Here is a 20368-nt window from a genome sequence, read left to right as displayed (position 1 = left end):
TTCCGATATCTCTTCAAAAGCAAATCTTCTGCTTCTCATCCATTCCACAATTTTAAGGTTCGACACTGTGTCGCTGCTCTCTTTCCCTCCTCCGTATCCATGCGTTCAGCCACGGGAAGAACTGCTATCCCTTAACCCTCACAGCCAATCGATCATATCCTTGATATATAAACAACTATTAGACTCAGATGTACATTCGCTGGTCACGATTCAGAGGGCTTGGGAGCAAGAGATGGGTGTCATCTATGTGGATCAACGATGGGAAGCTTCAATGTCTAACATCTGTTGGTGTGTCTTGCGCCAGGCTGCAACTCACTCAGTTCAAGTTTTTTTTTTTTTACAGAGTTCATTATTCAAAAATGTACGCTCACGTGGTGGATCAGTTGGAAAGATGTCAAGTCACTCCATGTGACCTGAGTCATATGTTCTATTCATGGCCAAGACTCCATAGTTTTTGAGGCTAGTACTCAACTGTTCTTTCTGGGGTTCCAGGCTTGCATGAACACTTTTTTAGCTATTGGCTTCCCAGATTATACTATCTTGACTAGTCCTTTATATCGCCCTTAGCTAGATGTTTAGCTAGACATTTTACCTACATGGAACTGTTTTAAATGTTCTTAAGGTGGAAAAATTGGGCCTTGCAGTTTGGGGTGTTACTAAGAAATTTGACCGTATATGAGGCTCTTTTGTAGCTCACTGTGAGTCGCTGAGATTCCAGCCCCCCAGTGTTGTTAGAAGAAAAGGAAATAAAAAAAAAAATAATAATGGGATTATATTGTTGAAGGTATTTCTGTACGTTCTGTTTCTCAGTATAAAATATGAAGGAAAAAAAACTGTGTTGATCCTTATGTAAGACTATTGATGTCAGCTGCCTGCCTGACAATGATGAGAGCAAATTAAAAGCAAACATCGTAGACATCCCCTGTTTAAACAAGGTCTGTTAGTGTCGAGGAACCAGGACACTGTGATGGCAAATGAGCTACTGGTGCGCCGTGGAAGTGGACAGGATGAAAATAAGGCACTGTTGGAATGTCACTTGTCCAGTAACACTAGCAGGGCTACATGAAAATACTGGAAAACATTGTTGCTTTAAAACCCACAGTCTCATCTAACAGTGAAACATCTACTAGGTCACTGTTCCAACAGCTACAAATGACAGCTGCTCTCACAACTAGAGATTGAAGAGATACAACCCATGAAGGCTAGGAAAAGGAGAGCAAGAACAGAAAGCCTGGTGGGGAAGTTAACATCAACTCCCCAACCGAGATTGGGTACCAAGCCCCAATGATGAAAAACTGACCTGAGATATAAGATCCAATCTAAGTTGGGCTCCTGTCAACCTCGACACCACTAGAACATTTGAATGAAATACCTCCAGAGCATCTCCTAGACAATGTAAATGCAGCATTAAGTACAAACCCTACTCCAAGCTCATATACAAAACAGAAACAGTGAGCCTTGACACATGGACCCTGTGATTGACATCAAGCTGAATGCTATAGTGAGCGAAACCTACAGCAGATCTCATGTCTGTTTCTAAGGGGTGAAGAGCTTTAGGGTTGGTATGTATGAAAAGTGTTGTATCTAATAAGTTATGCTCTTACACCTTCAATGAGTGAGCTATTTGTTCTTGGTCAGTCACAAAACAGTGCAGCCGGTTGCCCTTTATTTTTATATAAGTGGAAGCTGAGATCTCAGTAAATTAGCACTTTAAAAAATCAAATGTTAGAAAAAGTATTTCTTGCTCGTTAAATATCTTGTTATAGTAATCAGGTGAAACAGTGTTGAAGTCCAAAACCACATGGATAAAATTAGAAAAAGAAAACTGCTTGTGACTTTAGGTCACAGATGATTTTTAAAACACATTCAAATCAATGACTACCCTGCAGCCTCGTCTTCAATAACCACTATTGCTCTCTGCTGTGCCTCCAGGAGCAGTTGAAACCACGAGGAAGCAATAAAATCTCCAGAGGAACCGGGATGGACTGTGCGGCACTCACCTGTATGGTCCAGCTGGCTCAGATCCTTGTGGGCGCCGGACTGGGAGCTCTGGTCAACGTAGCAGGAAGTGTCATTGTAGTGGTCCTGTCAGCCTCAGCCATGTCCCTGATTGGTTGCATCTTCATCGCTTTCTTCATCAGATATGTGGAATAAAACTACACAGAAATAATTATACTGGTGCTGCTTTCTTAAATAAAATGTCTTTATTGTATCCTTTAAATGTTTGCTTTTCTCATTTCTTGTCACTTTGTCTCCTGAGCTGAAGAACACACACAGCGCCTTTTTTTGGGGGGGGGGGGGGGGGGGGGGGCAAAAAGAACCACTGCAGCCACTATCCAGACTTGTATCTCTGCAATTTAAGCTAAAAGATAAAACCTAGGGATTTTGACATTACTAGTTTAGATCATCTAACACATTTAGTAGAGGGCAGAAGCTGCGGGGGTGAAGCCTCAGCAATCACCACTCACCCACAGGTGGATCATTGTTGTGTGTGTGTGTGTGGTAATGTAGGTTGATGTGTGGTGATGTAGCTTTCGAACGTATGTTACAATTGGACAAAGAACCCCACCCGGATCAGAAAGCGTTAGGCATTAGCCCCCCCCAACCCCGTCTGTGAGTCAGGTTTTGTATTCTGTAAACAAGACTTCTTTGTGAGCTGTCATTTTCATAATTGGGTTGTAAAGATTATAGTAATTAACTGACAAAATCAATTATTTGCTTTGTGAATCATGCCAAATCATTGAAGCTGCTCATGAATGAATGAACCTGATCGTTGACAGTGTCTCAGCCCCAAACCAGAGATGCACCATCCTAGTAAGATTTTCTTTTCACAAGCAACATCAAAGTTTAAAGAGTAAGTCACCCCCGTACCAGAGTCTTAATTAACTCGCATTTTGTTTGAAACACTTGCCACAAGGAGGTGTGGCCTGGTGGAGTAGGAGGACATAGCTGCGGTAGAAGATGATACCAACCACTAGCAACCCCCCAAGGCCCTTCACAACACAATCAGTCATCCACCCATTCACACGCTGGTGATGAACCTGCAACTGTTCAATTACTGGATAACCCATATACCTCCTGAACTACTGCTGTCCCTGGAAGGTAGAATCAGCCAGCAACGGCTTGATGCATGAGCGATTCATCATCGGTCTAGATGCGGTGGAGTAAACATCTTCTCTGACTGCAGCTTGGACCTGCCACTCCAGCTGCGTTAGCGTGGGGACAGACGACATCTCTGAGATGAAACCACGGCAGTCGCTGCTCAGTGAGACAGTAGGAAGCAGTGTGCTTCATGTAAAAGTCTCCAAAAGCAACACTGCTCACAGCTGCTTTTGTTTACTAATGTAAGGAGGACACCAAAGACTTCTCTGTGCATCTTTAGCCTCACACACGTTTGGAGACATCTGCATTCCTGAGAAGGCTGTTTGAACCACAGAAATCATGGTGTGAACAAAACCTGGGCGTGCAAGTGAGGGCCAATCAAACTAAACCAAGACCGGCCAGGCCAGATGTGAAAATGGAATAAAATGCCAAAATGATGTCTGTTTAGAAGCCTATAAATATGGCAAGCCAAATGAGCATTTATTCTGATATCAGGATATCAGCCAGAATTGTCATGAACATGTAAGCCATTTCTGTCCACTAGTTAACTAGTTAGACATGTTTGTGTCAACTAGTTAAATATCGAGGGTGAAAATGTGCCCACTAGTTAACTAGTGACAGCAGAAATGCGCACTAGTTAACTAGTGAACACATTTAGGCTTCAGTAGTTAACTAGTTGACACAAAAACTGCTCACTAGTTAACTAGTAAAAGCAGAAATGCATAGCAGTCAGCTACTTGAAGGTATTTGTCTCACTAGTTAACTAGTGAGGGTCAAAATGTGCACACTAGTTAACTTGTGGTAGAGATAAATGCGCACTAGTTAACTAGTGAACATATTTTGGCTTCACTAGTTAACTAGTTGACACATAAATGGCTCACTAGTTAACTAGTAAAGACCAAAATGCATACCAGTCAGCTAGTTGAAGGTTTTTGTGTCTCACTAGTTAACTAGTGATGGCCAAAATGTGCACACTAGTTAACTTGTGGTAGACATAAATGTGCACTAGTTAACTAGTGAACACATTTTGGCTTCACTAGTTAACTAGTTGTCACATAAATGGCTCACTAGTTAACTAGTAAAGGCCAAAGTGCATACCAGTCAGCTAGTTGAAGGTTTTTTGTGTCTCACTAGTTAACTATTGATGGCCAAAATGTGCACACTAGTTAACTAGTGAAGGCTTAACTCCTAACTAGTTAACTAGTTGGAGTAGGTCAGTGCCACTAGTTAACTAGTGAACCATTAATGGCTCACTAGCTAGCTAGTTGATGGCAGCAGGCTCACTAGTTACCTAGTTGATGCATCCATTGTCCAAACTAGTTAACTAGTGAGGACATAAATGTATACTAGTAAACTAGTTCAAGTCTACATTCACACTAGCTAGCTAGTTGCGCAGAATTCTAATTAGGAGGCGGAGAATTTCTCAAATTAAGACTCTCTATTGGCTCCCTGTGTCAAAATAAAATATGACAACCAATCACAGTGCGGAATTTCGTAAAATCCCACCCCAAACATTTGCATGCGGCACACAAGTTAACATGCTGGCCAGACGAACCTCAGCTAGTGAACTAGTAGTGGCTTCAGTGTGACACTTACATGTAAACTTGTGAAGGCAGAACTGCTCACTAGTTAACTAGAGAGGGTACAAATGTCCACTAGTTAACTAGTGAGGTGCAAAATAAGTGTCACTAGTTCACTAGTGGGCCCCAAATCGCCCACAAGTTAACTAGTAAGGTGCGGATATGCTCACTAGTTAACTAGTGAGGTGCAGATTTGCTCACTAGTTAACTAGTGCGCCCTAAAGCGCCCACTAGTTAACTAGTAAGGTGCAAAAAAGCATCACTAGTTAACTTGTAAAGTGCAGATATGCTCACTAGTTAACTAGTGGGCCCCAAAATGTCAACATGTTAACTAGTAGGGTGCGGATTTGCTCACTAGTTAACTAGTGAGGCACAGATATGCTCACTAGTTAACTAGTGATGTGCGGATTTGCTCACTAGTTAACTAGTGAGGTGCAGATTTGCTCACTAGTTAACTAGTGTGCCCTAAAGCACCCACTAGTTAACTAGTAAGGTGCAAAAAAGCATCACTAGTTAACTTGTAAAGTGCAGATATGCTCACTAGTTAACTAGTGGGCCCCAAAACGCCAACTAGTTAACTAGTAGGGTGCGGATTTGCTCACTAGTTAACTAGTGAGGCACAGATATGCTCACTAGTTAACTAGTGAAGTGCGGATTTGCTTACTAGCTAACTAGTGAGGCGCGGATTTGCTCACTAGTTAACTAGTGAAGTGCGGATTTGCTCACTAGTTAACTAGTGAGGTGCGGATTTGCTCACTAGTTAACTAGTGAGGTGCGGATTTGCTCACTAGTTAACTAGTGAGGTGCGGATTTGCTCACTAGTTAACTAGTGAGGTGCAGATATGCTCACTAGTTAACTAGTGAGGTGCAGATATGCTCACTAGTTAACTAGTGCGCACAAGACGCACACTAGTTGCTGTTTTTGGAGCAATCTAGTTTACTTGTTATGTAAAAATGTGTTCTTACTAGTTAACTAGTGACAAATTTACCTTCACTAGTTAACTAGTTAACATATTTGGCCTTTCTAGTTCACTTGTAATGGGACAGGAAGCACTCACTAGTTAACTAGTGAGCATATCTGCATTATAATTTTTTCTCACTAGCTTATAGAGGGCAAACTGAGCCTTACATGTTAAGTAGTGAACACAAAACACTGTCACTAGTTAACTAGCTGCAGAAAAATGCCCCTAAAACTAGTAAATTTGTGGAATTTGAATAAATACACACTTGGCTGGCATTCTCTGTAACATGTTAACTAGTTCCACCGCTGTACTGCTCACTAGTTAGCTAGTGAGCAAATCCGGCCTTTACATGCAAATGAAGAAATGCAGAACAGCTATGTGATTGGTCCATGTAGGACTGAGAAACAGAGAAAGTATGGCGGACTCTGTTCAGGCTGTTCTAAGAGAAAATTTGATAAACTAAGATCGTTTGAGCACATAAATATGTTTTGACGATATTTGTAGCGAGAAAGTTGTGGTGTATTGCTGTAATCTTTGTTCAGTTAACGTGTGCAGTCTTTAGTTTTCAGTTATTAGTCTGAAAAAGCCTGGAGGCGGAAGGCAGCGGCAGACAGCATGTCTGTTTCTGTTGACAGGAAAGTGCAGAAACTCCGCAGAAATCTCCGTCAGATATATTGTTTCACATTTGTACGGAAGCGACAAGTTTATAATAATAAAAAAGGCTCTATTTTACATACGTTGCTGTAAAGCCTCCAGCACTCATAGTGTTTTAAAGGTATGAATTTGCGAGGAGATGTAGCACCTAGTGCCGGTGGTCTAGTGACTAACACGTTCGCCTGCAATGGTGAAGGTCGCGGGTTCGATACTGGATCATACACTTTAGTTGTGTACATTATTTCACTTCTTTTCTTTTGCATAATTTTTGTATTTATGTCAACAAGAAACAAAATACGTAACGGATTAGTGGGCAGAGTTACACACACACACACACACACACACACACACACACACACACACACACACAAAACATGTTAACAAGTATTTTATGAGTATGAATCTGATTATTGCCGACAGTCGATATTTAAGCATGTGTGTCCCCCTTCCTCAATCCATCCTCGCAAAATAAAATCATCGGCACAGCACAGCAGGCTTTCTCTTGATCCAGAACTAGCACTTCGAAATTGATCATGTCCGCGGCCATCTGCTGCACAATCAGCTGCTCGCATCGCGGGAAACATTGAAAACAGCTTCATGAACTGAGACACAACAGGGTTAACATCGACAAAAAAATCCACAAATAAATCTAAATAATTAATGCCATTTCCGTCTTTTTCGTTGAAATATACAAATAGCAGATCATAAATCTAGAGCAGAAAAAGCTGCTGCAGGAAGCAGGGTCTGTAGTTATTCATGCACCAATTCATCAATGTGATTATTGATCAAGATCAGGTAAACTGATATTAATGTTGCAACATTTCATTTGATCATCTGAATGATACCACACAACTGAATGACCTGTTGAGTCTCTGCATATTCAGGTATTTACTACGGAAAACAAACAACAGCAGGCAGCAGCAGGACTCCCCATGTTATTTCTCGGGTCGCTGGCCCGCGGTCGTCGGGGCCGCTGCGGTCAGCTCTTAGCCGGGAAGCCCTCGTTCGGCTGCGTGGGCTGCTTCACCGTGGACCAGCTCCCAGCAGCCGCTGGTCGGGAGAAACGCTCTGGCTGCAGCTCCGATCAGACCCTACCAACACCTCGCCACAGACAGCACCGCATTAAAAGCCCACAATTACGACCCGCTCCCCAAAGTTACAGTTCTCAAGCACTGATGAACACATAAATAACCCACAACAGCTATGAAATGTGTGTTATTTACGGCAAAAAGGAGATATTTTTCAAGCCGACGTGCCAATGTTAACCGCAGTTGGCTTGGAAATGTGCTGATTTTATTATTTTTGTCAATTAAAATCCCCCTTGTTTGCTCTTACGTTTTACGAAAACGCAATATTAATTAAAGCACGCTTTAGTGATCAGCATGTAAAGCAAAGAAGAAATGTGAACATTTCAACCCATTTCGAACCAACCAGTAATATGATTTCTTAATACGGTGCAGCGGCAGCATTTAAAAACCAAAATATAGTTTTTACTCTCCAAAAAAAGGAGAAGACAGTCACGGTGCAGCAACCCATTTTAGTCCATTAATCTCCACAATAAATATCCAGACAGAGAATTTCTACGGCCTCGCTGTAAACTCCAATGTCACCCAGGACCAGTCTTAAAGAGACAACGCGCTTAAAGGGAAAGTGTGTAGATTTCTGGCAATAGGGGGTAGTAAATACCAAAGTCACTGCAAACAAGCTGTATTTTTTGTTCAAGTGAGGACCTTACTAACTAATGCTCATAAAGCCAACAAAACTCTCTGGACTCTAGCTGTAACTCTCAAATTAGGATATGAGATTAATGACTCAGGTTCACGCTCCAATACATTAATTGTTTGAGAAATGCATCTTTTTATGTTGAGTGCCATCCGCCAAATAACACACGAGAAAAGGAAGAAGAAGAGTGTTGTTGCACAGTTTTCAAAGGAGTCAAAAACCACCAGCAAAACCATAAATACAGCTAAATAAACATAGAATCCAACATGGCGTCCTCCAGAGAGTCGGACCCTCGCCTGTGTATTTTATTACTATGAAGGGTACATGAACTGATTAGGAACACAATGTAATAGGGTCAAAGGTCAAGGTTGTGTGAGGTCATATATATATCAAAAATTGCCTGAACGGGTTGAATGATTTTGACCAAATCAGAGGTGATAGCTCCCTATCAAAGGTAGATAAACTGATCAGGTCACAACCTCATAGGGTCAAAGGTAAAGGTCGTGTGAGGCCGTATATATGAAAAATTGGTTTTTGTGTGCAATATCTTCTGAACAGGTTGAAATACTTTGACCAAATCGCAGGTGAGAACTCCCTATCTAAGGTAAATAAACTCATGAGGTACAAAACCTCATAGGGTCAAAGGTCAAGGTTGTGTGAGGCCGTATATATGAAAATTTGGCTTTTGTGTGCAATATCTCCTGAACGGGTTGAAGGATTTTGACAAAATCAGAGGTCATAACTCCCTATCAAAGGTAAATAAACTCATCACATACACAAGTTCATAGGGTCAGAGGTCAGTGTCATGAGAGGTAATATATATGACCAGTCAGGCATATCCCGCGACGCTCTGCATCGATTTCCAGGGCTTTCTTGTTTCTACAGAGTTTATGTAGGGTGCTGCTGGTTTGGGGTGTTATGTCAGCAGGCAGAGTTTAGGAGTCTGACAGCTGTGGGGAAGAAACTGTTTCGGGACCTGGTAGTCTTAGTCCATAGGCTCCTGTAGCGCTTCCCAGAGGGCAGGAGGGTGAAGAGTCCATTCGATGGGTGACTGGAGTCTGATGGTTTTCCCTGCCCTTTTCAGACACCAAGAAAAAAGGAGAGTAACTTTATTTTGTTTGTGTGATTTTATTTTGTTGTGTGACTACTGGTTGCAGTTCCCTGTTCAATTGATTGCTGTTCCCTGTTAAATTTAAAAAAGAAAAAAGTCTAAAGTTTTGTTTTGACTGGAGAGAACTAAAAAAGGTTACACTGTCTTCTGGTACTAGCTCAAAATAACAAGTGGTGCTTGCTGCAGAACCACAAAGGCGGAGCTGCACCAGAAGGTGGAGCTGCACCAGAGTCAGCGCCGCCCATTCCAGAATCAGCCCCGCCCATTCCATTAGAGTCAGTCTAATTCCTTCCAGTTGTCAGACTTGATAGCATTCTGGAACCAAAGAGGGTGTTGTAGCTAAAAAATGCGAGATTGAGGACGGAGTTGAGAAGTTAATTGAACAGTTTTTGTAAAGGTTCCATATAATTAAAAATCTAACTTTTGGAACTTTTAATCATGTTATATTGTCATTTCCTCATAAGAAACACGCCAAAGCCATTTTTAGCCTCATTCATGCATTTTCCTCCCATCTCAGCTTCAATTTGGTCTCCTCCCCCGAAGCGGGTCTGGTCTTGGTTCTCAAATCTGGATATTCTGTGAATTTTCTGACAAATTATTTCTGAAATGACTTCTACTGAGACACCGCCAATAAACCATACATCCCATCTCAGAGACACACTGGGCAGCACAATTACATGTAACGCCACTTGATTTATAACAGATGTGGTGGTGTAGTGGTTATGGAGTCAGGTTGACATGCTGTTTCGCCTCCCAGTAGTGTAAGTTTTAGGTAGTTTACAACCTCTTTTCTTCATTTCTAGCTACACTTGCCAGTACTATGTTTACAACAATTTACTGGTATACCGTTTAACATATAATGTGTTTATTTATTTATTTATTCGTTTATTTAGCCAGTGTGAGTCCATTTGTGAGCAGAGTTTCAACTAAAATGCTGTTTAGGAACGACCAAATTCAAAGAACTTTTAGCGACATAAATATTTTGCTGAAAAGAAACATTACAACTAAAATATAAACAAATTGAATGTGGCTAAATAGACTGCTGATGACCCCGCCGAGAATCGAACCAGCATCAGCTGAGGGGAAAGCAAAAACCAACTCAGACGATTTTACCACTAGACTACCAGAGGCCATTCAATAAACTGAAGTGCTGTTGTACACCACTTTTATTAGACCAGCTGTAGGCAGATAATCGTTAAAAGAAACCTTTTCATTTCGAGATATATTCAGTCTTTGTCATGTAGCAAGTTATATTTATCTTGTTTAATTGGAGTATAGAACATAGCATTAACGACTGTAAACTAGTAACAGCCGTAATTCATGTGGGTCAGGTCAGTTTGCGATAAAGTTGAAAACAAAAACGGAAGTCAGTGGGCTAGGCTGAGTTTGCGTGAATGGGCGGGGTGCAGCTCCGCCTTTGTGGTTTTGCAGCCAGCACCCTCTCCAAAATAACCACAGTTTTTTCCCTCAGTGTCATTTGATCTATTTCTTGGGAAGATGGATGGATGGATGGATGGAGATATATATATATATATATATATATATATATCAATAATTATTTTTAATATAGCCTTTTTCAATACCAAACTTTCAATACCAAACAAAAATGAACTACAATAAAATTACTGGCACACTAAATTCCAATTCTCCTCAATGGGACTTGAACTCGCCAACTGATCTCCCTTACACGACACCAAACGAGGTGCTTTACTTGATTTGGGAGGGGGGAATAAAAGCAGTAAAACAATAAAACTTTGAACATTACAACACAAAGAGAAAATAAATAATGTTACAGCAATTGCGGAATGCCATCTGCGGGATTCGAACCCGCCGCAACGACCAACCAGTAGGTGTCAAACCATGACTAATGAGTGCAAGCCTTGGCGCTCAGGGACACCCATCAGATTGTGAGGCCACAGCACATACGTTTTAGACTGGGTGGGATTCTTATACCCAACAGGAGTCTTCTGCCCGCCTTCTCATTAGAATATGCATAATTTGTGTTTCAGGCACTAGTTAACTAGTGAGCTGCTGCACTCCCACACATGTAAACTGGTGAAATTTCAATTGTTCCACTAGTTAACTAGTGGACAAAAATGGTCAGCTTGTATGTGTTTTTAGATGCAACTAGTTAACTAGTGAGCAAATCCGCACCTCACTAGTTAACTAGTGAGGTGCAGATATGCTCACTAGTTAACTAGTGAGGTACTAGTGAGGTGCAGATATGCTCACTAGTTAACTAGTGAGCATATCTGCACCTCACTAGTTAACTAGTGAGCAAATCCGCACCTCACTAGTTAACTAGTGAGCATATCTGCACCTCACTAGTTAACTAGTGAGCAAATCCACACCTCACTAGTTAACTAGTGAGCAAATCCGCGCCTCACTAGTTAACTAGTGAGCAAATCCGCACCTCACTAGTTAACTAGTGAGCATATCTGCGCCTCACTAGTTAACTAGTAAGCAAATCCGCACGTCACTAGTTAACTAGTGAGCATATCTGCGCCTCACTAGTTAACTAGTGAGCAAATCCGCACCCTACTAGTTAACTAGTTGGCGTTTTGGGGCCCACTAGTTAACTAGTGAGCATATCTGCACCTTACTAGTTAACTAGTGATGCTTTTTTGCACCTTACTAGTTAACTAGTGGGCGCTTAATGGTGCACTAGTTAACTAGTGAGCAAATCTGCACCTCACTAGTTAACTAGTGAGCATATCCACACCTTACTAGTTAACTTGTGGGCGTTTTGGGGCCCACTAGTGAACTAGTGACACTTATTTTGCACCTCACTAGTTAACTAGTGGACATTTGTACCCTCTCTAGTTAACTAGTGAGCAGTTCCGCCTTCACAAGTTTACATGTAAGTGTCACACTGAAGCCACTACTAGTTTACTAGCTGAGGTTCCTCTGGCCAGCATGTTAACTTGTGTGCCGCATGCAAATGTTTGGGGTGGGATTTTGCAAAATTCCGCACTGTGATTGGTTGTCATATTTTATTTTAACATAGTGAGCCAATAGAAAGCCTCAATTTGAGAAATTCTCTGCCTCCTAATTAGAATTCTGTGCAACTAGCTAGCTAGTGTGAATGTAGGCTTGAACTAGTTTACTAGTATACATTTATGTCCTCACTAGTTAACTAGTTTGGACAATGGATGCATCAACTAGGTAACTAGTGAGCCTGCTACAATCAACTAGCTAGCTAGTGAGTCATTAATGGTTCACTAGTTAACTAGTGGCACTGCCCTACTCCAACTACTTAACTAGTTAGGAGTTTTGCCTTCACTAGTGAACATGTGGACACTTTGAACTGTCACTAGTTAACTAGTGAGACACAAAAACCTTCAACTAGCTGACTGGTATGCATTTTAGCCCTTACTAGTTAACTAGTGAGCCATTTTTGTGTCACCTAGTTAACTAGGAAGCCAAAATGTGTTCACTAGTCAACTAGTGGACATTTCTTCTGTCACTAGTTAACTGGTGTGCACATTTTGGCCATCACTAGTTAACTAGTGAGACACAAAAACCTTCAACTAGCTGACTGGTATGCATTTTGGCCTTTACTAGTTAACTAGTGAGCCATTTTGTGTCACCTAGTTAACTAGTGAAGCCAAAATGTGTTCACTAGTTAACTAGTGAACATTTCCGTCTCCCACTAGTTAACTGGTGGGCTCATTTTGACCCTGACTAGTTAACTAGTGAGACACAAATACCTTCAACTAGCTGACTGGTATGCATTTTGGCCTTTACTAGTTAACTAATGAGCCATTTTTGTGTCAACTAGTTAACTAGTGAAGGTCAAAATGTGTTCACTAGTTAACTAGCGTGTACAGTTTGACCCTCACTAGTTAACTAGTTGACCTGTTGACAAGATATCAGAATTAATGCTCAAGCGGCTGGCCAAATTGGGCAAAGTTAACAAGTGGGATTTTTACATTCAGTAGTCAGCTAGTACGAGTTTTTGTACCTTACTAGTTGACTAGTAAAAACTAAATGTGTTTTAACTAGTTAACTAGTGGACATTGATCTGTCCACTAGTTAACTAGTGAACACACTGAGCAATACTAGTTAACTAGTAAGATATGAAACATTTTAACTAGTTAACTAGAGAGAATTTAGGCCTTACTAGTTAACTAGTTGACATTTAGGCTGTCACTATTTAACTAGTTGACACAAACATGGCTAACTAGTTAACTAGTGGACAGAAATGGCTTACATGTTCATGACAATTCTGGCTGATATCCTGATATCAGAATAAATGCTCATTTGGCTTGCCATATATAAAACTATTAGACATTCATTTATACAGTTTATTAGCAAAACAATAGAAAGTTTGAGAGTAACTTTAAAGTTTGCTCTCTCACAAACAATGACCTTTGTGGTCTGTAACCCTCCTGTTTTGTTTGTTTTGTTTTAGGAATATCTTTGTAATGCTTCTTGTTTTTAGCTAAATATTTTCCTCTAGAGTTCCTTCCTGATTTCAGTTATCCAAATGATAATCAAAAGCAAACTTTAATAACACAAAGATTAACTGGAAATTTAATAAGTTCAAAAGTTGTACCTTCTTTGCTCGCAGCATGATGTAATCCTTCACTTGCACTCAACTGTATATGATTTAGTCTGCCTCGATTTTGCCTTCAGGCATCCAATTTGTCATTTATAGTGCAGGACACTTAAAAAGTTTCTCAGCAGAGTTGAAGGTGTGTAGTCATAAGCTCATGCTGCAGGGAGGCTGTTGGAATTAGCATGCTTATACAGGCTATATGAGACACAGCCACCGCTGTTGGTGCAGAGTCACATCTAAAGCTTTCAGAAGCTTTGGGGAATCATATTTATGAGGAAAATAATCACACTATAATTCTGATGAACAGCCGTGACTTCAGTAGCATAATCGATGCCTAGAGAGGAACTCACGGCTCGCTGAAATGTCAGGTTAGCTTTTTTGCTACAGCCACCGGTGTTGCTCTGTGCAGCACAGGAAACGTGCAAAGATTAATTTTGGAAGGTCGTTTTTGCTTTAACATCTTTTGAGTGGTGACACAGTCTCCAGGCACAGTTACAGTGTAAAAAATGCAGTTTAGACCATTAGAGCCTCAAACGGACCCCATTCAGATCAGTTATGTGATAAGAAGTTGAATGAGTCTGAATTAGTTTGTTTGTTCTTACAGTATAGCTCTTGAGATAAAAATCTGTAAAAATGCTTCATTTATAGTTTGTGAGCTAGCAGACCGGCACTCTGGTTAATTCCATCATGGTTCTCCATGCTACAACTGGGAACTCCAACAATAATTAAATTTTCTTGAAATGTTGCACCTAAAGGAGAGGACTCTATAGGACTCAGATGCTACCTTTAAAATTTGCAGATATTGTTTGATTTGTTGAAGAACAGTGTAATGATATGACGATATGTTGATTGCATCTCACCTGTTTGATTGGAAAAAATTACGCTGAATATAACTGCCAGATATAGCTCTCATTATTTAGATATTTATACATTTATTATGGTAAAACGTTTAAACTTAAATAGAAAAATATATAATTTCTGAGTCAAATATAAACATGTAAAATTGCATCTAAATGTTTAAATCTGAATACAAACGTGGTGCTTCTAAAATGTGTAGAGACTGGGAAAATTCATGTTGCACATAAATAAACAGTAACCTTCAACATCTTTAGTGTGTTCTTACTGTGTTTAGTTTCTAATTCCATTTTTGGTTCTTTTTAAAACACAGGAAAGGTTTTTTCTTTACCTTGCTGACGTACGTTTCGTTTGCCGACTGCAAAACATCCTCAGAGCTGATGCTGATGGTGGCGTCACTTCCTACCCCGTTTATCCGCGGGCAGCAGAGGACGTTGTCGCCCTCTGCTGCCCGATCTCCCCTCTCCACTTCAGAGCGTCAGCTCTGAAGATGTTTTGCTCAGCTGGACTCTAACAGGACGATAGCCTGTGAGAATTCAGATCTTAAAGAGCAGATCAAAGATCTGACTCAGAGCAACTCTGAACTCAGAGTGGTCGTGGAAAACCTGACCTCTGAGAATGCTGCTTCTCACCAGGAGTTGGTTGAGCAGCAGGAGAGCTTCAAACATGAACTCCAGGATAAATCTGTCGCCTGTGACCTTTTGAAACAAGTGGATCTTTTGAAAGAAAAACTGCAGAATACAAATACTTGTTTCAATCAGGAGAAGGAGAAGAGGCTTGCTGCAGAGAACCAGTGTGCGCTTTACAAGGAGCAAACTAAAGAGATGGAGAACGGTTTGGTTCAGCAGCAACAAAAGCTGGTGGCTTTAGAAAAGCAGTTACAGGAGCAGAAAAACGTGAATGAAGACTTACAAGAAATCTGCTCAGATCTAAAAGGTGAGACAGACGAGTCCCGTTTTTCTGGAGTCTCGAGAAACGATCTGATCGAGAACTTTGAAAAGCTGGAGGAACAACATTTGGGCTTAGAAGCGATGTTAAGCAGAGAAAAAGATGAGAAAATCAATGCAGAAAAGAAGTTTCTTGACAAGCTGGAGAAATTAAAGGAGCAGCTTTCAGAAAAGAACGTTTTCATCGAAAATCTGCAAACAGATTTAGATCAAGAACGTCAGTTCAGACTCGTTAGTGTCCAGGAGCAGAAGAACGCCCAGCATAAAGTTAACGAGAACTATAAGAAGGAAATGAAAGATCTTAAGAAAAGGAACGATGACCTCTCTGAGATGCTGGACAACGTTAAAACGGATCTGAAGAACAGAGACATGAAACTTCTGGAAGAGCGAAATAATTTTAAGCATCAGCTCAAACAGAATAAGCTAATCTGCGAAGATTTAGAGAAACGTTTGAACAAAGAAAACGAGCTCCACCTGACCTGTGAGGAAGAACTCAAAAAAACTAAAGATCAAATGAGTTCAAAGAACGGAAATCTCAAGAAGGAGATCAACGACCTGAAACAGAAGAACTTGGAGCTCAGTCAGACGCTGAGAAGTGGTCAGGCTGTAGAAACTAAATCAGAGCAGATGTGTGAGGATCTGCAGAAGTTTAAGCAGCTGCTCCATGAAAAAATGTCCGTCTGTGAAGAACTTAACAGCAGCCTGGACATGGAGAAGCAGCTCAGAGTTAGCTACGAGGCTCAGCTGGAGTCTAACAGGGCGATAGCCTGTGAGAACTCAGATCTTAAAGAGCAGATCAAAGATCTGACTCAGAGCAACTCCGAACTCAGAGTGGTCGTGGAAAACCTGACCGCTGAGAACGCTGCTTCTCACAAGGAGTTGGTTGAGCAGCAGGAGAGCTTCAAATATCAACTCCAGGATAAATCTGTCGCCTGTGACCTTTTGAAAGAAAAACTGCAGAATACAAATACTTGTTTCAATCAGGAGAAGGAGAAGAGGCTTGCTGCAGAGAACCAGTGTGTGCTTTACAAGGAGCAAACAAAAGAGATGGAGAACGGTTTGGTTCAGCAGCAACAAAAGCTGGTGGCTTTAGAAAAGCAGTTACAGGAGCAGAAAAACGTGAATGAAGACTTACAAGAAATCTGCTCAGATCTAAAAGGTGAGACAGACGAGTCCCGTTTTTCTGGAGTCTCGAGAAACGATCTGATCGAGAACTTTGAAAAGCTGGAGGAACAACATTTGGGCTTAGAAGCGATGTTAAGCAGAGAAAAAGATGAGAAAATCAATGCAGAAAAGAAGTTTCTTGACAAGCTGGAGAAATTAAAGGAGCAGCTTTCAGAAAAGAACGTTTTCATCGAAAATCTGCAAACAGATTTAGATCAAGAACGTCAGTTCAGACTCGTTAGTGTCCAGGAGCAGAAGAACGCCCAGCATAAAGTTAACGAGAACTATAAGAAGGAAATGAAAGATCTTAAGAAAAGGAACGATGACCTCTCTGAGATGCTGGACAACGTTAAAACGGATCTGAAGAACAGAGACATGAAACTTCTGGAAGAGCGAAATAATTTTAAGCATCAGCTCAAACAGAATAAGCTAATCTGCGAAGATTTAGAGAAACGTTTGAACAAAGAAAACGAGCTCCACCTGACCTGTGAGGAAGAACTCAAAAAAACTAAAGATCAAATGAGTTCAAAGAACGGAAATCTCAAGAAGGAGATCAACGACCTGAAACAGAAGAACTTGGAGCTCAGTCAGACGCTGAGAAGTGGTCAGGCTGTAGAAACTAAATCAGAGCAGATGTGTGAGGATCTGCAGAAGTTTAAGCAGCTGCTCCATGAAAAAATGTCCGTCTGTGAAGAACTTAACAGCAGCCTGGACATGGAGAAGCAGCTCAGAGTTAGCTACGAGGCTCAGCTGGAGTCTAACAGGGCGATAGCCTGTGAGAACTCAGATCTTAAAGAGCAGATCAAAGATCTGACTCAGAGCAACTCCGAACTCAGAGTGGTCGTGGAAAACCTGACCGCTGAGAACGCTGCTTCTCACAAGGAGTTGGTTGAGCAGCAGGAGAGCTTCAAATATCAACTCCAGGATAAATCTGTCGCCTGTGACCTTTTGAAAGAAAAACTGCAGAATACAAATACTTGTTTCAATCAGGAGAAGGAGAAGAGGCTTGCTGCAGAGAACCAGTGTGTGCTTTACAAGGAGCAAACAAAAGAGATGGAGAACGGTTTGGTTCAGCAGCAACAAAAGCTGGTGGCTTTAGAAAAGCAGTTACAGGAGCAGAAAAACGTGAATGAAGACTTACAAGAAATCTGCTCAGATCTAAAAGGTGAGAACTCAGATCTTAAAGAGCAGATCAAAGACCTGACACAGAGCAACTCCGAACTCAGAGTGGTCGTGAAAAACCTGACCTCTGAGAACGTTGCTTCTCACCAGGAGTTGGCTGAACAGCTGGAGAGTGTCAAACATCAACTCCAAGATAAATCTGTCGTCTGTGAAAACCTGGAAACAGGTTTCACCAACGAACAGAAGCTCAGACTCCAGCTTTCCCAGCAACTCCAGGAAACATCTGGCCTGTGTGAGAGCCTGGAAAACCAGCTTAGAGACGAGCAGAAGATCAGACTTGGTTTGGAGACTGAGCTCGCCCAAAACAGAGACGTGGTCAGTGCAGGTCATGATGATTTGATGGCCAAACTAGAACAGATGGAGGAAAAAGAAACGAAACTCTGTAAAGTCGTCATTAACCTCCAGTTAGATCTGTTTAGAAGAAAAAAGCAGCATGAGGAAGAGTTGGGAATCCTGAAGGAACAAGTCTCTAAACTCGAGTCACTGACTACAAATCTGGAAAGTCAAAATCAGATCTTAAGACAAAAGACTGAATGTTTTAACCCAGATCAGCAAACAGAAGCAATCAGTGAGCAGAACGTGGACGCTGCAGAAGGAAACAAGAGTCTTCCTGCTGAAAACAACTCTTTAGCAGAAAGCCTCGAGTCCCAGAGAGACGCTCCACACTCAGACACAAAAAAACTGGATAAAGTTTCTGTGTGGAGGCGTTTCAAGAAATCTGTAACACCGGGATGTCTCCGTCAGCACAAAAACAGACAACCAAGCAACTAACCTCCCTCCTAACTAATCAGAAAAGGCTAATTAGAAGACATCCCATCGGGCAGCACTGTCCAGGATGAATCTGAGAAGTTAAACCAGCCACTGCCTCCCCAAAGACCCTGTTTTGATAAAAAAAAGATAAATAAACAAGCCCCCCCAACACACACACAGAAGGAAAAAAACGGGGCGTCATGGTGGCACAGTGGCTAGCACTGTTGCCTCACAGAAAGGTCACTGGTTCAAATCGGATCAGCTTCCTTTCTGCGTGGAGTTAGAATGTTCTCCCCATGAATGCGTGGGTTTTCTCCCGGTGCTCGGGTTCCCCCCGCATGCCAAAAACACACTAAAAACACACTTAGGTCAATCGGTGACTAAATTATCCCTAGCTGTAAGTGAGTCACTGTGATGGGACAAGACCTGCTTGCTCAGTAGGAGGGACTGCTGTAAAATCACTGACACAAGTCAGTGACTCGATGAGATCTGCTGGGTTTCCTTAGATAGGAAAATTATAACTAATTAGAATAATGAAGTGAACTCAAGACATGGTTTAATACGAAAGGTTCAACTGCAGTGTTTGCTTTTTGAGATGACTGCTGTTTACCTTGGTGCTACATAAATAAACTGAACTGAATAACTAATCTGAGAAAAGCAGCAACAGCTTCCCCCAAAACCCTTAAAGAGAAATCAGACCTTGTCATGGACGTCACTAGGATTGAGAGATGGGGGGGCTTAGCCCCAGGAGCTTGACCTTGAACATTTTTTGTCACACCCTGCAAAAACTTTGTCAATTAATTCATTATCTGAAGAACATTTAACAAAACCTATTATTTTATCACTTTATTTTCCTTTCCTACCTTTGTGCATTTTCTCTCTTCTTTTTATAAAAAAATAACACTTAGTTCATTAGTGGGGTCTATGTTGAAGAAAGATTTTATATAAGTCCATTAAAAATTAGATATGTTATATTTCCAAATAAAGCTATTCATTTCAGTCTACTGCACTTAACAGGGGGAAATGTTGCAGTCATTTGTTTAATTTGTTTAATTACAACTTGCTTAATTATAAATGTTACTGAAATATGACAAAGAACAAATGAATAATTTTCAAACTTTTATTCTGCCAAATGAGTGTGCAGTTGACAGTTTTAATATATGAATAACGCTGATATGATATGGAATAAAGGAGTATGTAATTAACAATTACAAGACAAAATAACAGTATATATAAAAAATAGGGCTGGGACTTGATTAAAAATTTTAATCTAGTTAATTTGAGGCTTTGTAATTAATTAATCTAAATTAATCGCATTTTAATTGTTCAGGAAAATGTGCTCTTAAAACAAAACTTAATTAAACTTATGAAACAGAGAATTAAACATTAGACATAGTTATTACTGTAAAACTAAAGCTTTTAATAAAAAATGCATTTTAATTAATCAAATGTCACTGTGTGATATTAAACAAGACCCAAATTAAATAAAATTTATAATTACAAATAGAAAATGCCTGCAAAGGGTTCCCGAGCCTTTAAATAGTCTCTCTGTCTAGTTGAATTACTGAAATAAATTTGACTTTGCACCAGATTCTAATTTTTCCAGATTCTAATTTTTCCAGTTTCACTTGTTTGTATAACTGGGAGTTTTTATTAGCATTTCTACTCATAATGTAGTAAAAACACACCTATAAATAATAATCCTTCAAAATGACAGTAGAACAGGCACAAATATGATCTAGGACTTAAATGTACTAACTTTTAACACCAGAGCAGGC

The 20368-nt window shown here is 40.6% G+C and overlaps 2 protein-coding genes across 2 annotated transcripts in view; both read left to right on the top strand.

Annotated features, from left to right (window-relative positions):
* slc45a2 (solute carrier family 45 member 2) overlaps nt 1-2221 on the top strand; it is a 46239-nt gene extending 44018 nt beyond the window's left edge. Inside the window, exon 7 of the mRNA XM_054744451.2 lies at nt 1933-2221. Within this exon, the coding sequence (XP_054600426.2) occupies nt 1933-2154 (222 nt within the window). The 3' untranslated portion in view covers nt 2155-2221. The remainder of the gene's footprint in view (nt 1-1932) is intronic.
* Nucleotides 2222-3035: 814 nt separating this feature from the next.
* Nucleotides 3036-18611, top strand: LOC107372517 (putative leucine-rich repeat-containing protein DDB_G0290503). Its single transcript, XM_015940743.3, has 4 exons — nt 3036-3102; nt 3188-3294; nt 3383-3469; nt 15051-18611. Exons 1-4 carry the CDS (start codon nt 3036-3038, stop codon nt 18609-18611), a joined length of 3822 nt encoding a protein of 1273 aa, XP_015796229.3.
* The last annotated feature ends 1757 nt before the right edge of the window (nt 18612-20368 follow it).

This window comes from Nothobranchius furzeri, chromosome 6 (genome assembly GCF_043380555.1).
Source record: "Nothobranchius furzeri strain GRZ-AD chromosome 6, NfurGRZ-RIMD1, whole genome shotgun sequence".
Taxonomy (NCBI): Eukaryota; Metazoa; Chordata; class Actinopteri; order Cyprinodontiformes; family Nothobranchiidae; genus Nothobranchius; species Nothobranchius furzeri.
Note: the sequence above shows the minus strand (reverse complement) of the source record. Positions and strands in the feature narration are given on the sequence as shown.

Excerpts from the sequence above, each read along its gene's own strand:
- LOC107372517 (XM_015940743.3), top strand. The coding sequence starts at position 3,036 with ATGAACCTGCAACTGTTCAATTACTGGATAACCCATATACCTCCTGAA. Across the intron at positions 3,103-3,187 it reads ACTACTGCTGTCCCTGGAAG|CTTGGACCTGCCACTCCAGC; the intron begins GTAGAATCAGCC and ends CTCTGACTGCAG. Across the intron at positions 3,295-3,382 it reads TAGGAAGCAGTGTGCTTCAT|CCTCACACACGTTTGGAGAC; the intron begins GTAAAAGTCTCC and ends GTGCATCTTTAG.